This window comes from Pinus tabuliformis, chromosome J (genome assembly GCF_031772625.1).
Source record: "Pinus tabuliformis cultivar Carrire ecotype Pingquan chromosome J, CPIR1, whole genome shotgun sequence".
NCBI lineage: Eukaryota > Viridiplantae > Streptophyta > Pinopsida > Pinales > Pinaceae > Pinus > Pinus tabuliformis.
Genome location: NC_142295.1, coordinates 280,994,578 through 281,011,916, shown reverse-complemented (window position 1 = coordinate 281,011,916; position 17,339 = coordinate 280,994,578). Strand labels below are relative to the sequence as shown.

At 36.5% G+C, this 17,339-nt stretch overlaps 1 protein-coding gene across 1 annotated transcript; it reads left to right on the top strand.

Moving 5' to 3' along the window:
• The first annotated feature begins 12,053 nt into the window (after nucleotides 1–12,053).
• Nucleotides 12,054–12,988, top strand: LOC149226876 (WUSCHEL-related homeobox 4-like). Its single transcript, XM_089380331.1, has 2 exons — nucleotides 12,054–12,384; nucleotides 12,645–12,988. Exons 1-2 carry the CDS (start codon nucleotides 12,054–12,056, stop codon nucleotides 12,986–12,988), a joined length of 675 nt encoding a protein of 224 aa, XP_089236457.1.
• The last annotated feature ends 4,351 nt before the right edge of the window (nucleotides 12,989–17,339 follow it).

Genomic DNA, 17,339 nt, shown 5'->3' with positions numbered 1-17,339 from the left:
TTCGGCATGCTAAATTCGTTATTTAGTGCTACTTGGATATCCGTGATTCCTGCATTTGGATTATCATTGGAGTCCTTAATATAAATGGTCAACGCGCGGTCCTGTAGGGCACTAACTAGTGTCGCTTTATTTATATTGTCATCTGTAACTCCTTGTGCTTCCCATACGGCTCTTACAATGAACCAAAATTGGTCTGGATCCTCATTTCCCATTCTCTTGAACACATGCAACTTCACTGTGCTTGCCATATTGAATCGTGGTGGTGGTGGAGGTGGTACAGGTGAAGATGGAGGTGATGGTGACGAAGCTGGTGGACGTGTGGGTGGGGGTTGTATTTGCAGAATTATTTTTCTTATCAAATGGATCAAACTTCGTGGCGAGACCTTCACGAGCTCTTCCTCATCCCCTCGTGGAGGTGAAATCATGGGGCTATTTTCTGGTCCCTTATTTCCTTCGTTCCTGTAAGTTTTTCCAGTTCACGTAGCCCCAAACATCAAGGTAACTGCATAACCCTCTTTCTGCACAATAGCATTTTAATCCACGAACTCCATAATGAATCCACCTATAATCCAATTGAGCCAATGATCAATGGAGCACACGATCTTATCCTCTGATGCTTCCAACCTTCTTACTAATTCTAGGGTCCACACAATAGGATTGTTGAGTTTCCACCTTCCTTGGCTATCTGCTAGCTTCGCGATCCACTCGTACAGCTTAGTAGGGAAATATGTGAAGAAAATTTTGTGGATCTCTCTGTATAGGTAGTAGTCTAACCACTCTTCTTTTGGTAGTCGTGGGTTCCTATTTTCCTACGTTGCAAACTCGTGGATTCTTTTGTCCAACCACCCTTAAATTTCCTTCTTAGTTGGATTCCAATGATACAACATTAGACATATCTCATGCAGATTCGGTCCCGACAATGGAACCATTTGTTGGCTTGATGGGTCCTGACCCAGGTTCAAAGTTATTTAGCCAAAAAAATCCCTACACTACTAGCCCTTTCTCCATCAGCCCATGGGGTGTGGACTGAAGTCTCACCCGAAGTAGTATGGGGGGATGTTGGAACCAAGTTTCCACACCCTCGAGATGTTTGAGGTGTCGATTTAGTCCAACTATGCCTACCAATGTGCAGGTCACTTCATGCATTGTGCTGACCTACGAGACCTTCGTGATCTATTATAATCACCTTCGCGTAGCCCTAACCAGGGGCTGAGGTGCTTTTGCGCTACTATGGCATCGATCTGCGCTATTTCCCAAAAATATACCGCAGATCTTACTTATCTTCTTAAAGATCTTAGTTAACTTGACGTAAATAGATACTTTATCTCACATTCACTGAATTAACACAGTCACATATGTTCGTGCATCATATAAATAGTAGAAATGTAATTCATACCCAATGCATTCAATGCAGAAAACAGAAAAAAATACACAGGACTGGTATAAAACTTCTCTTTATTAATGCTTTCAACTATTACAAACTCGACTCACCCTGCGCATTTAGCTGCAGGGGTCCGCGTAATCAGCTACGGACTACTAGGCCTCAGTGCACTCAACTGCAGAGCCTTCTCCTACTCTACGACTCAAACTAGGCTTTACGCTCTAGATACAGCTCAACTATTCATCCTTAGGTTTTTCTTATTTTTTCCATTATTGATTTAGAGTTAGAGCCTCGCTCTATTTATACAATCCCATGGTCTGTAGACCATGGGTAGATCTATATAACCAAAATTACATTACAAAATTAAGGTTGGACAACACTATGACTCATTTACAAGATATGCACTTCACGCCCACAAAATGTGGAGTCTTTACATCAAAGTTAGAATTTGTGACCAAAATATGGGTTGTAAGCCCCAAAAATTCCCTCGGGGGATCCCGCGCCCAACGTTATGTTTCTGTCATTTCGTCGCACCACAAGCCCCCTCGATCTTCCTTTGGCACCCAAGGTCACAAATGACCATTTAGGCATCCTTTTACATAGAGATTCCTTCAACACATCTCCATCCTGTAGGGCTTCTTATGAAAAAATAATATTCTGACAAAGATATTTGAATAATTCCATAAGGACTAGCTTTTTACAGCTGCTATAAAAACCTTTACAATTGAAGGAAGGGATGATAATTTATAGACCAGCTCAGGGGGCTGCACTTCTCAAAGTTCCCCTTGTAAAGAAAGTTGTTTCCCATATGTTATGTCCAACTTGGATTTCAACTGGGCTTTTGAGAGATTTGATTTTCTACCTTTAGATTTTTGGGGCATAGAGGGCTCCTGAGGACTCCCCAACCCACCCATGGAGTCAGGAATGAGTTATTTTTTGTCCCTAAGTGGAAGGTTATAGTGAGGTCCCGCCAAAAGTGAGGGCACAGGTAGTTGGTTGGGAAACATGAAGGAGGAGGGAACCTCGAGGATAAGGACAAGGATTGAAGTGATGATTCTATCCAACGAATTGGATATTTCACACTTGGAATTCATAGAGGATAATAAATGGCTGGAGGGACCAAGCCATGATACAACATAATAAAAAGAAATTAGTGATTCAGATTCAAAGATAATGGAGGCTAAAGGAATATCAACTAGCTGAGACGTTGGTTCAGTATGTCTTACTTTGTTTTGAGCCTCTTAATGTTGCTCGCTTCCTGACCTATCTTGATTCCCTTGAAGACTAGGCATCGTTTCCTCAATCTCCATTTCATATGGATTGAGATTCCTCTAAACACCCTTAATCAGTACTTGTCCTGCTTCCTCCCCCTCCATTGCCACCTACTCATCAGTCCTCGAATTTCCCTTTTGACACCTTCTCCTACAAAATCCCAATGGAGAATACCTTTCCAGATGACCATGTTTATGACAACAGTGGCATCAGAAAGAAAATTCTTCATATTCAATTATATGAGAATGTGTATACCCCTAGATTTGGAAGTTGATTATTTCCGCTGAACCCTCCTTTGGCTTCAATTTTACCCTTAAGCGAGCCATAATTCTATTATTTGTTTCCAAAAATGTCATGTTTTCTTCCAGGAATGTTCCTAAGTCATTCTTGATGGCCCTCAATACATCCCCATAACTAAGAAGGTAGTGTCGAGAGCTATACCCAGACCAAAATCTGCTCCAGTTTTTCCCTTTACACATCAAATAATGGTGTCCATTTTTTAAAAAATATGGGATAAATCACGAAACACTAATTTTGCTCAAGCACCCATTCAAGCATCTCACCTTTACTGAAGCGAACGATGCACCAACCTCTAGCTAATATAGTCACTTCTACCTGGGCCTCCAGTGCTCCTTTCCATTCCTTGTGAATGCATTCAAGTATATATGGATCCAAATAACATCTTCCTTTGGCTCTCCCAACTAAGATCAACTCTGAGGCTTCCATGGTCTTATCCAACTGATATCATCTCCAAGAACCAGTTTGGGACATTCTGAATCTTTCCTTATTACTTTCCCCTTTTTCATTTTTCTCCTCTGGTTTGGCCATTTCTTCCCTCCCTTGATGCCGAGTTTTCTTACTCTTCACCCACATATTCCAGAGCTTCAAAAATCCTATCTAATATCTCCTCTACTGATACCGACTGCATGAATAATTCCCTTAAATCGGCTGATACCCCTTCCACTTTGGATCCACGAGCTGTGCCCCTCGTTCTCGTCACTAAGAGGTCGACTCTCATTCTTCCTTAGGCCCATTTCCCTTCTTTTCTTGTATGCATTCACCGTCACTTCACTCCCTTGATTTCCATGGATATTCATATCTCTCTAGTGACTTCCACTCATCATTAATGGCCTCATGTACACCCTCCAATGGAGCTGGAGTTTTTCATGCTATTTGGGTCTCCTCCTCCCTTGTTCGAGGGACTAAATTCCATGTCACCACTCTCTCAATCCTTTGAGATGAATCCCCTTCCTTAGCCTAATTTCCTGATACCAAGCATGATCTTAGTCCTTCATTCCCTAATAGACCACTACTTCGAACTATGTCTTCGAGGTCTCCCAAGAGGTACATGGGTTCAAAGTGTCTAAATACTATTTAAGCGACCTGATTCCCTGCTGACACCTCTGTTACCTAGATCCCTGAAACTGCCGAAGACTTGAAAACCTCCTGTAAAGAATTGTCAGGGCTTCTGAACCCCTATGATGCACTATTTGGCTTCCCTAAATCGTAAAGCGAAAACCATCCCCTGAACTCCATTCAAACCCTGTAACACCCTTATTTCAACCTGACGACTGATGTGGAGGCTTGAACTTATCTAGGTTTCATTGAGTTGGCTCCAGCCTCCATACAGATAGAATATCCTTCAGTTCTGATTTCAAGTCCACACAATCCCTTGGGCTGACCATCTCCGCTAGCTTGTAGAAGAATGCAGACCGATATGCGAGAAAAACACCGCAATTGTTACCTACTACACTAGGCATGTGCTACCAACTTCCAAGATCACCTAAGCTTCTAGCTGACTCCTTCTTCCTAGAGAGAATGCAGATACTTCGATGAACTTTATCCCCCCACCATTTTCCTATTGCGTACCATCCTTTTTTACTAGGGGAGATACCATGCAGTCAATGTAGGCACCTAGGACCTCCTCTTGAGGTAGCCTTGGCATGAATCCCTTATAACCCTAGCTACCATCCTCCAATCACTTATTGATGCTAGGAGAGTTCCACCCAATAATTTAATTTTAATATTATTGCTAAATTATAGATTAAATTGATGTATGATAAAGAAAGAAATAAAATTTTAACATCCACAATGCTAAAGATAGCCTGTGGGACCTCCTTTAGAGTGCAAAACTTAAAAAATGTATGCACCTCAAGAGATTTAATCCACTTCAAAATGGATCTATATTAGTTATATATATGCATATAACATGTGTAACTTTTTATTTTTAAAACTATATTTTTGAATGCATAAATGGATTCAATGCCTTGAAAGTTTACTTGGACAAATGGATTGTGTAAACTACACCACATAAATTTTCAATTCCAACAAATCTTTGCTAGATGAAATTTAAATTTAAATTTAAAATTGGAATTAATGGCTCAAGGAAAATGACTCCAAATTTTAAAACAAACCCCCTTCTTTATGGTCATCGCAAAATATCATGGAATCAGAAGGTCACTCTAGTGAAAGATGTTATTTATTTAATCTCATTATCAATACACACTGAATTTAGTCATTTCCTATGTGAAAATACATTTTTGGTGCATCAGTACCCACGAGGACCTATAGTAATGTTTCTTCTCATTACCTTGCATGATATAGCTTGGATATAATATGCATATAATATTTTGACACAGTGGTATGATTGGAAAAAAATGATTTAGTGAGGTTGTTTGAGCAACATTTTTTTGAAAACTATCGACACAAGTGTGAGACTATTGGAAGCATGAGCACATTTTCTCCCCTCCATCCTCAACCCTTTAGGTTGTTATTTTCCTTTGTTGCAACATTTTTGCAATAACATCATAGGCATGCTCAATTCCTTGGGTGTATCTTTCCACCTTTAGGGGAAATTGCTAATATTATAAGGCTACACTCTATTTAAGGATGAGAAACACCTTGAACAGGGGGTTCATGATGAGTCCCATCAATAGGTATATTTTGAAGATCATCATGCCATCCTCCAGCCTTAAAACTATCCTTTTCTCACATTAATTCAATTTTTTGTTATATTATGCTTACGAAGAAGAGTAAAAGGTGTTTGTCATAGTATGTGGCATAATGTGGTCTAATTATAGGAAAAAGAAGAATTTTTAAGGAAATTTATATGTAGGGGGTTGATGGACATCCAAGAGAGAATCTAGGGGGTTTGTCCACCTCCTTAGCTCCCTGACTCAGGTTGGGATCACACCATCCTCTCTCACTAGTTCAAATTCATTGGAAATTGAGTAAATCCTAGTACAAGTGAAGCTCAAGAGGGAATAGTTCCACCATTTCCTAGATCAAGGAGGGAATCACTCTCATTTTTAAGGGATTTTATATCAACTACCATTTTGCATAAATAAACAAGATGAAAAGATCATTAGGATTCAAAGTTTTAGTTCATATAGGTGTAGTCATTTCTCTTAGATCTTGACATTGTAATTTTAAACTTTTATGTGATGTATGAGACTTTTACTTTATGATAATGAGAAGTTGGTTATTAAGTTGCCCTTGAGTTAGTTTCAAAGGGCTGAGACCCTTAGGTTTGAGACCAAACTAGAGGCTTTGGTCCCTCTTTTGTACTTGTGTTTTGTTCTTCATTCCAAGCATTTCATAGTTTCTTTCATTTCAGTAGAGGTTAAGCTATAAAATCCTGTGATTTCTATCTTCTACATCACCTCTCTTCTGGTAGAATGGTTGGAAGGATTCATAATCTCAGTAAAAGGATATTGTGTTTATGATTTCTTAGAAATAGATGAATGTTAGTTGTTCTTCTTCACATTTTATTTATGTATCTTAGAAGTCAGTTTATTGATTAGAGTAGTGTTATGGCATAAAATAGATGTTATTTAAATTCAACTCATCTTTTCCATCATAGTTTATATCACTTTGTTAATGATCCATGGATGTATGCATGTGGCTGGTTGCAGGGCTGTGTTGATCAGCAAGGGGGGCGCCTATTCCACCTCCATAGTGGACTCCTCAATCTTCTCTCTCCACCCCTCAATTACGTTCGAAAACTCTATTTCCATAGTCACTTTGTCTAGTAAACTTAAGACACCATGAGCATTCATCTTGGGGCAAGAAAAACCTCTGAGAGGTTTTGGGATTGGCTAGGCGGCTCAAGCCGAACTTCCTTTACTCTCCCTAACATCCATCCACCTCTTCATTCCATCAAGACATCATTTTCACTATAAAAAGCCTCTTGGAACTCCTCCTATAGCATTACAAGCCCTCTTGTAGCAATACAAGACCCCTACTTCAATGTTAGCTCATTTAATATGAAAATGGACCCCAAGTTGTGATTTGATGATCAAGGGATGCTCCTATACCACTCCAACCATTCCGTTTCCTCACTGCAAAACATAGTATAATTAGTTATTTTCAATCACAAGTATGATGAAAGTTATGTTTTTTATTTTCAAGCAAATTTGAAATAGGTAGATGATACATGGAATTATGTTGCTAGTTTGATGAATTATGTAAGATAGAGTAGCTTTCTTTCTGCAAGTATATTATCCCTTTTCCTTTCATGAAATGATTAATTAACATCTTCAAGTTGAACAAATGGTATTTCCAATTTCATAGCTACAATTAGTTTTCAAATGTACTTTCATCAGCAAGCTTTCACTATAGTTTAGTAGGAGGAATGGTCTCTAATAACTTTGATCTAATGTCATGAATGAGAGTGCATGAGTAGAATCCAAACTAATTTGCATATAACATTGTCACCTCTAAGTTTGTACAAACCTCGTGTTGATAATTTGAGTTGAGGAGCCCTTGGGAGTTGTAACATTCTTGGTGCAATACTGGGGCTCACCAATCGCTATCAATGAATTCCTTCAACCCATTATCTTCCAGCACTGCCTCCATGTGGTCCTTCCAAGAAACATAATTCGAGCTTCCCTCATAGACACACTCGAGCCTTAGTCCATAGAAATCTATCCTTCTAGTTTTGATTAATTGATCCTAAAAATCCAATCCTCATACAATAAAAACTTTGAAATATCTGCTCTATAGTCAATCCAACTCTGATGCCATGTAGAAATTAATGTGTAGATCTAAAAGTGTTGATGAAATTTACTAAATCACAATATTTGAAGCTACTCTACTGATCTGTGGAAGTTTATTCACCATATAGAACAAAAATCATAGACATGCAAAAGGAAACATCATACATCCACAAAGATTTATCTAGGGGAAAGAAATTGCTCAAAACCCCTTCATATATGTATTACATTAATTAGAGAGTAGAGATTAAATACATATGCTTGCTCAACCTTGAGCACACCCTACAAGTGTATAGTCTATCCCTCTTCCCTATTGTCCGACTCTGGCCACCACTTAGCCAATTTTCAAGCCCTACAAGCTCCTATTTCTTTTCAATTTTTCTCGAGGATATTGGCCCGTATTATTAAGGAATTTCCCACTATTGAATTATGGAATTCCTCTAGGTCCTTCCTCTAACTGCATGCACCACCTGTACACATTGGAATATGCTACAACTGATAGTACACTACCTTGGAATCTTCATCTCAAATAGGTAACTCGAATTCTCTACATGAAAAAAATAGTCTGGTTGATTGATTAGTTAGTTGGTTGATCATTGAGTGTGGTTGAAGTTCCACTTCCACAGCTTGACCTCCACTAGTTCATCTAGCAGTTAGAACTTGTTTAACTGACAATAACTCAAATTAACTAAAACGAGTTGCTACAAATTAGCAATCAACAATATTAAACTGAACTGAAGCTTCCATAAATTGAATTAACTGTGTTAACTGAGTGACAAGTGCCATGTCACCTTAGTTAACTACCTCCAATATTTATGTTGATGTAGAAATTCTATTTTTCTCTAGTTTGACCAAGGAAAATTCAAATCGATATTTTCTTACTGCATTTTCAACACTTTTCTCTGTATTTCTTCCTCATTACCTCTTCAACTCTCCTTCCTTCTTCTAGCTAGGTTCTTAATATAATGATTTCTTCTTTGAAGACACATTCCTTCTCATACAAAATTTGAAAACACTTTTCCAGGTCTCTATATTTTTTTAGATATTCTATTTCTACCAATGATGCTCTAATTTGGGCTTGATCTTCAATCAATTTCTCCTTTTCTTCATCAATTCTCTAGATTTCTATTCCATGCAATGCATGCAACCAATGTCAGATATTTCTTGTAGTATTTCGATCGATTATTTTCTCAGCACCCCAATTGTGAAGATTATCACACAATACACATATGGCCTATGGATCTGATAATTGATTTTGGTTTCAATGTCGTTTATCATCATATCCTTTTATCGCCATTTTCCAAACATGATATCCTCGAGAAGATATTTATGACTTCACCTTTTCTCTACATGCTAAAAAAATTACCATTGAGCCGTGGAACATCCTGATAGCGCATGATTTTCCCAAGTTTGCCTTACAAGGATTAGTCAACCATAAAGGAACTAGATGTGATACCACTTGTTATAAATTTAAATCACTACTAAGTGTGGGGGTGAATTAGTAGTGATAATCCTTATATAATTTTAACTTATTTTTTCTGGTTTACTTAATAACAACACACATCAATAACATCAATAGTTCTAAATATAAAAGAAACACAAACTCAACACATAAAACCCATGATAAACATCAATACGAGCATGCACAAAGAGACCCAAGTATTTATGGTGGAAATTGTCAAGGGGAGAAAACCACCCTGCTATTGTTGCATTGCTTTGAATATTTTATTATTGAAATAAATATTTTATCTTTTAGTTGGCCTCCAATAGCAAGGAGCCACCACCCCTATAATAATTTAGCTGGCCATCATCAACAAGAAGCCATCACCCCTTTCACAATTTAGTTGGCCACCATCAACAAAGAGCCACTACCCCTGTAACAATTTAGTTGGCCACCACCAACAATGAGCCACTAACCTTGTAACTCTCTTAGGCCACTTTTCAAAATATTTCAAACTAGAATCCAATCATCAAAGAAACTCTCTTTGTAGCACAACCTCAACAAATTAGTAGAAACAAATATCCATAGCAAGTCCTCTCCCTCGATCACACAATCCACTGCAGCTTCTCCTCAACTACGATCACTGATACTTGTATACAATCCTTCCTAGGACCTGCACAACAAGCTCTGATTTGCTTTAGATATTCAATATGCTCCTACAACCATATTACATCTCTCCCAATGCCCTCTCAATGGGCCTCCCTCTTAATTGATCCAACCACAACTCCTCAAGGTATTCTCATATATATAATTTTTTCTTCTCAAACATTCAACTTTAGTCACCTTCAAGATGAATATAAAACCTTCTTGGACAATTAGATCATTTACCATGAGAAAATGCCATAGTAGACACCCAAAGAATTAACCATAAAGCACATGAAATCTAGGAAAAGCCACCCATAGGGACTAACACAGGTCCTACCTTCGGGAAGTGCATTATAATGCGTCCTATTACAATACTTATAGGTGTTATAATGCATCGATTCTTCAGGTAACTTTTGTTACCTTGATTTAACTTCATTTTTGAAGCCTTCTCTGATCAATTTTCCACTCAGCTTCAGGGCATGGACATGAAACTTTGAGACATTGTTCCAAACATAGGAGACCATACATTAGACTTGTACAATCATAGAAATGATTGTTACAAAGATGAACACCGCTATGCGTTGGTTGACATCAATGACAACACTACAACGCGGACAAAATATTTAGCGTCAAGTTAGTGTGTTATGCTTAACTAGACTAATATCTAAAAATGGAGTATATTTTCAATTGAATAGTCATATAGTCCAATATGAATTAACTTTACGGAGTAATGATGAACCAGGTGATAAGCATTGAGATAAACAATGTTACATCAATAAATTGAATGCTTAATTAAATATGGAAAATAAAATCTCTCTATAGAAAATCATTATTAAATCCACTTGTTACCTTATAAAATAACCTCTTATCTTATATAAAAGCCAAAACAGTTTTTTCATGTATCATCAATAACATGTAAAATTTAAAAATACTAATAGCTAACCATTAAATAAGTGAAAAGAGAGTAAATAGCGGTCATATATATATATATATATAGATATATATAAATAATATTTTTAAAATAGTATAAACCATTAGATATTAAATATTAAAAAAAAAATCTATTAATGGAATAAGATCTCTATATATACTATTAATGTTAAAATATTTTAATCAACATGTTTTTTTTAATTATTAATATTTTCTTAATATTATATGTCACTTTCATTTTAAAAAGAACAAATCCACATCCTTCTCTATATATATGATTAAACTCAAAACATTTTAATAAACATATTTATAACCTACATTAAACTTACTTTTTTTTATTGTTATTAATATTATATATCACTTTCATATTAATATATTTTAATATTACCTTTTAACTATTAAAATTTCTTAAAATATTACATGTTAAATGAAATAAATATTGCATATTAAGTTATGAGTAAGGTATTTTTGTAATCCATATTAAATATTTTTTAATTAATCTTTCTTAATATTGTATATGACTTTTATATTAAAACGAAATTTCAAAACATTTAAGAAATTTTTTAATTTAAATTATTTAATTTTTTTTATAATTTTAATATAAAATTACAAAATTTAATATACACATTAAAATATTTTATTTATATTTAATGATAAAATATATTGCTATTATTAATATATTCTTGTTTTAAATATTGCATATCAAATAAACATAAAATAAATGACGTATCATATGATTATTCCATATTAGGTAGGTAAAAAAAAAAAAAACCTGAGTCTTATTTCCTTTCCTAAACCGACAAAACGTAATTCTTATTTGCCTCGCTCCCCTTTCCGTAAAATAATCGACTTAAATAATGTATTTAAATCCGAATGTCGCCTTGAATTTACAATAAATTTTAGTTTCCGATCCACGGTTTTACATATTCCAACACGTGTGGCTTTACGCAATATCATTTAATGGCTTTTCCTTATGATACGAAATTGTGATAGATAACCCAGATGCCATTGAATGCCGGTAATTATGGAAGCTCAGTCTTCCATCGCCCTCTCCCATGCGTGCAAATACTATTTAGGCAAAGTCAACGTCATCCTTGTTTCCAATCAACACCATGCGATCCTTTTTCCCAATAAACACTTGAAATTTGTTGTATTTTTTCGTTTGAGTTAGCTATGACACTTGAAATTTGTTGTATTTTTTCGTTTGGTATTCGTTTTCTGTGAAGTAGGGTTTCCTGGTTGCCCAGTTAAAGTTGCAGGTATTGCGCCATAGCTGAACGCGGCCTTCGCCACAGACAGAAAGAATAACACCTAAATTTCACCGCAGCAAGACAGATCTGTATTACTCGCCACGCCACGCCATGCCACCTCTCCAGAATCAGTAGGTTCCATGGAAAGGAAGGAATTAGAGATTACATGGTCCCGTTGGCCGCCCACGAAAAGACAGAAAGAGATTTTGGAAGACCTCTTCAGACAAGGCCATCGTAACCCTAGTCGCTCTCGAATAAATGAGATTACCACTCTGCTCAAACAACACGGCAAAGTAGAAGCAAAAAATGTGTTTTATTGGTTTCAGAATACTCAAGCACGCAGCAAGAGTAAACAGAAAATGAAGACCCGTCAGATGCAGCGATCTCGATTTGAATCAACGCGTCAGGTTCTGAATGAAGAAGCTACTGTGAAAAGCTTGGAGGGCCAAACCTCTTATCCTCCAACTAAGGGTAAACTATAGTTACTTTGTTTTTTTAACAGTCTTAAGCGTTTCCATTTTTAGTTGCCTACTTATCCTGTAGCCATGTCTGTCTATGTTCAGCTGATGGCAAGATCGTGGATTATACAAAGGATATGGCCCAGTTTTCACCTCAGGTAGCGAAAATCTAGTGGGCAGCTTGTTATTCTCTTCCCTTTTTAATTGTTAAATCTAGGTTTCACGTATTTGTTTCGCTCTCTGATTCATTAACAACAAATTCACCCGTATCAGCCTCCGGTACGTCATCACAAAGGCTCATACCTATTGATTTGTCATCGAAACAACATTTGCAATCTGTTGGGGTCGATCATTTCACATACAATATGTGGAACAAAGAAGCCCATAGAAAAGATGGATGGCTGCATAATTTTACAGGCCCTCGCAGAAGTAACGTCATGACGAATTGTGCAGCTGCCCAGGAACATGAGAAAAGAGAGGAATTGCTGGAGCTGTTTCCTTTGCACCCGGATGGTAACCTCAGGTCCAAGTGCAACAGTAGTTTGAACGGTGAACAACAAACCAACAACCTGAGGTTGGGTGGTGGTGTATTCTTGTCATTAAAGTTTGTGCCTTAGATACAAACGAATTGCATGCTCAAAGTTTCCCTCTATTTCATTCATTTCCATGATCATAAATCCCGTCCAATCCGTTCACAAATTTTGTCATTTGAAATGTACGTTGAGGTCAGGTTTATCATACAATCGAAATACCTCAAACAATATGAGTGTTTTAGTTGAATAAATAAATGTCTCTTCCCTTTTTATGATAAATATCTTCATTCTCTCAATTCATAACCATTTTTGAGTTTACTAATCTGGCGAAATAAAAATATTTTTGAGGTTCGCATTGTTGTAAAGTAAAATGTTTTGCTAGGATTAGAGGGCCACATTGTTAGTTCAAGTTCATCCTTAATGTGGATAGCATGAATACAAAATTTGCCTAAAACTAATTTCATAAAAAGGTTTGATTTTCACTGTGGAACTTGAATTGGCTACGAGGAAGTGTGCATTTGCTAAATGAAGCATACCGGTAACCGCATTACCCTATAGGATGAAGAAGCATTTTCGCTTGCAAATGGAGAAAACTTTAATAGATGAAAACTGGTGTAAACGATCAATATTTAACGACCAATAGATTTAGGTTTTGTAATATTTTTATATTTTTGGGAAGAACTTATTAGAATTACAATAATGTCAAATCAGAAGGAAATAGGAAATTGGTGAGTGGGGAGCCACATATCACTAATCAAAATTTTAACATTTATTAAAACTAATGTATCATTTTGTTAATTTAGCTAAAATTAAGTTTGTTATTTATTTATTTTTAATGTTTTTGTAAAAGAATAATAAAAATAATGATAACGTAATTTTAAGATTATGGCAAAATTAGATATTAAATTGATATATGAATTTTTTCATTTAAAGTTTATAAAGGTATATATATTTTAATCCTGCTTAAATTTGAACCTATAACATTCGATGCTTTGTCAAAACAGGCCAAGGATATAAGAGGGTTTATCTATTCTTCCTTTATGATTCAGGAGATTTGTGGTGAAGTAGTCAAAGAGAGGAGAGAAAAACTTGATGTGCATTCTGCTGCAATGAGGTATGGTGCCAAGGGGACATCCCTAAATATCACCTTATTTCTAGCCAACCAAATTCCCTAGGAGATGATGGGTGGAATATGTTTTGTATTTTCCTCTTGATTTTGTTGCCACAGGACTTGCCAAGCCTCCATGACAGACTTCCCTCACCATCACTCCGTGATTCTCATGAGATTCAATGCGAGCTCCCAAACTTTTGAGGTGAAAGGACAGGTTAGGAAAACATGGTTTGTAGGTTCTTCTACATTATTGGAAAGTGTACACCATCCAGCTCTGTTCTTATTCCTTTTTTGTACATTATCTTAAGTACGGACTTTATTCCTAAGGAGACACCAAAAGAATAACCATTCTTTTGTTGGGCACTTCAATTGCGAGAGGGATATCCACCGCCATCGCTCACTTCCATGGGATCTTCTATCAATCTCGTAATCATAGCCATATTTTGGGGAGTAAAAGCCATTTTGGGCATGTATCCACTAAAGCTCATTTGGACGGTCTCTTAACCTGATATTTGATTGAATCATGTCTATGATGAAGGACTGCCATATACTTCTCCACCATGAATGAATTTGAAACGCTTCGACAATTTTCCAACCTTGTTGCCAAAGAGAGGACTCTTTAGGGGTCGTAATCTGGTTAAGGGAGGTTGTTCCTAGATCTCCTCTAGGAAAGAAAAATTTTCGTTGCATCCCACCCACGGATCGTCCCCTATTCTCACTTTTTCCCCATTCCCAACCATCCAAGCTATCCCTTCTTCAATTATGACTATTGATTCCAGAGTAGCCTTCCATATTGATGTTACATTGGATGGTTTTTTATTTACTTTGCAAATCCACTTCTCCATAGATTCAGGGCCTATATTTTCTCTTTACTACCATTGTCCACAGGTATTCGTTTGTTATGAGCCTCCATGCCAATTTTTTCGCTAGTGATAATGCGAAAATGGGGAGATACTTAATACCGAGACCTCCCTAAACCTTTGGGGTGGATTTTTTTCCCAAGAAACCCATGGAAGGATACACTCATTTTTTCAACCGGCCCACATAAATCGCCCACACAATTTCCTGATCTGTCGTGTTTTCTATAGTTATCTGGCTTCACTTGAAAGCATAAGTATTTGAATTTGTTTGTCATAGGAATTGTTGGATGAGGGAGGCTTGTAGTGACTTTTTTTATCTCTGCGACCAAGCAGCCTTCATAACCTATGGAAGATTTATGCTTAATCCCATAGCTTTTAAGAAAATTCAAGTGTGATTTTCAGTTTTTGGATGTCGTATTTCACCCCATTACTGAACAACAAGATATCATCTACAAAAAAGATATGGGTGATGAAAAAATTTCTAGCTACTTTGATCCCTTTTATCTCCCCTTTGTGCTTTGCTGCAACGATTAGCTGACTAAGACCTTCAACTGCTAGTAAGAACAAAAAGGGTGAGAGGGGGCATCCCTGCCTCATCCCTCTCTAGCTATGAAAAATGGGGAAGCAAGTATGTTGATAAGTACGAAAAAGCTTACAATTGTAATGAATCCTATGACCCAATTTATGAAACCAATGTCGAACCCCAAATGGGTTAAAATTAAGTGAAGGTATATCCAAATAATTCTATCATAGGCCTTCAATAGATCTATCTTCACAATGAACCCTTTTTTATTGTTCCTTTCCATAATGTGCATGGCTTCCTGAGAAACTCTAATGGCTTCATGCATATGTCTTCTATCCAAGAATATAAATTATTCTCTTGAGATGTTCGTGGAGAGGATGGATTTTAGGTGTACAACTATAGCGTTTTATATGATTTTATAGATACAATTACAAAGCGAAATGGCCTGAATTCCTCAAAATGTTTTGGATCGTCGATTTTGGACATGAGGGCTATGAAAGTTGAGTGTTGAAGATAGTAACAAGAAATGCTAAAAATAGAAAATGCTAAAAATAGCATTGCTATAAATAGCAGTTTCATCCAGTGTTGAACTTATCTACAATGGATGAAAAGTGAAAGTGCCAAAAATATCTTTTCTATAAATAACATTTCAGGATACCTTCCTATTTTAGTTAGTCCCTAAACTATAATAGGAAGTAAAATTCGAATTTGAACTTAAGAGCTATTTGAAAATAAATTAATTAATTCACCATGAGTTAATTAGTTGTGAAAAATCAAACATGAAGTCTATGTGAGGACATGCAACATTTTCTCCATTAATTGAGGAATTTATCCATTAGTTAAAGAGATAAGGATGAGTTTTAATTTGAGTAGTAATAAGTTTGTTTAGTTAGCTGAGTCAAGTCCAGTTAGATTGATTTAAAGAGTTTGTTTAAATTAATTTAAGTTCAGTTAGTTAATGCATGCTTGCATATAACTGCTGCTCTTTAGATAACTGAATATTCTCTCATACATAACTCATGCATGTCAGTTCAGAGAGAGACCTAGTTGAGATCAAATGGAGGGAAAATGTACTATTAGTTGCTAGGATATTCCTTGGTGAAAATTCCTTGCATGGAGAAGGATTCGTTTCCAAGAGAATTGCCTTGTTACTTCTTCTTGTTCAGTGAGTGTGATGAGGCCAATTCACACATGTGGCTTCACTGGACCCCAAGAAAAATTGTGCGAAGAAATAGGGGCTTAGAGGACTTGAGGAGGATATATGTACTTGTTTATTCAATCTATGAGCTTCATTGTTTGATTACAGAGAGAGCAGGAAAGCTTTTGAGCTAATTCTTTTTGTAACTTGGACAAGATTTCCACTTGTATGATAATACAAAGTTGGGGTTTTAGGCTAGTTCTTTCCCGTAGTTATATCTTCTCTATTATGTGTGATTTATTTCTTCTTATCAGTTATATGTGTTCATATTGATGTTGCTCAATTCGATCAAGCTTCCGCATAATTGTTTGTAGAAGTAGATCAAGAATTTTTCTTCAGTATATTGCATTATTAGGTGATCTACAGGTGGAAATTTCTACATGGTATCAGAGCAAAGGTGATCAAGGGAGAACAATATACAAGAAGGGAGAAGTTTGAAGTTTGTGATTCCTGAATATAGAAATCAAGTTCTTATGAAATATCTATTTCACCTATGGTGTTTAGTGGTTTAAGACTCCAGTATGCCCTTGATGGCAGCTCGAATTAGATAGATTGGAAGGATCACATGGAAGAAATATTAGAGGATAACAGTCTAAAGGACTCCATTGATCAAGAAGTCCCCAAGCCGACTGATGCTACTCAATTGGTGGAATGGAAAAAGTGTGTGGCTAGATCAAGGAGAATCCTTCTAGAGGGAGTTCGAGACCACATAGTCTCAAGTCTCCATGGGAAGGAGACATCAT

Excerpts from the sequence above, each read along its gene's own strand:
- LOC149226876 (XM_089380331.1), top strand. The coding sequence starts at position 12,054 with ATGGAAAGGAAGGAATTAGAGATTACATGGTCCCGTTGGCCGCCCACG. Across the intron at positions 12,385-12,644 it reads CTCTTATCCTCCAACTAAGG|CCTCCGGTACGTCATCACAA; the intron begins GTAAACTATAGT and ends CACCCGTATCAG.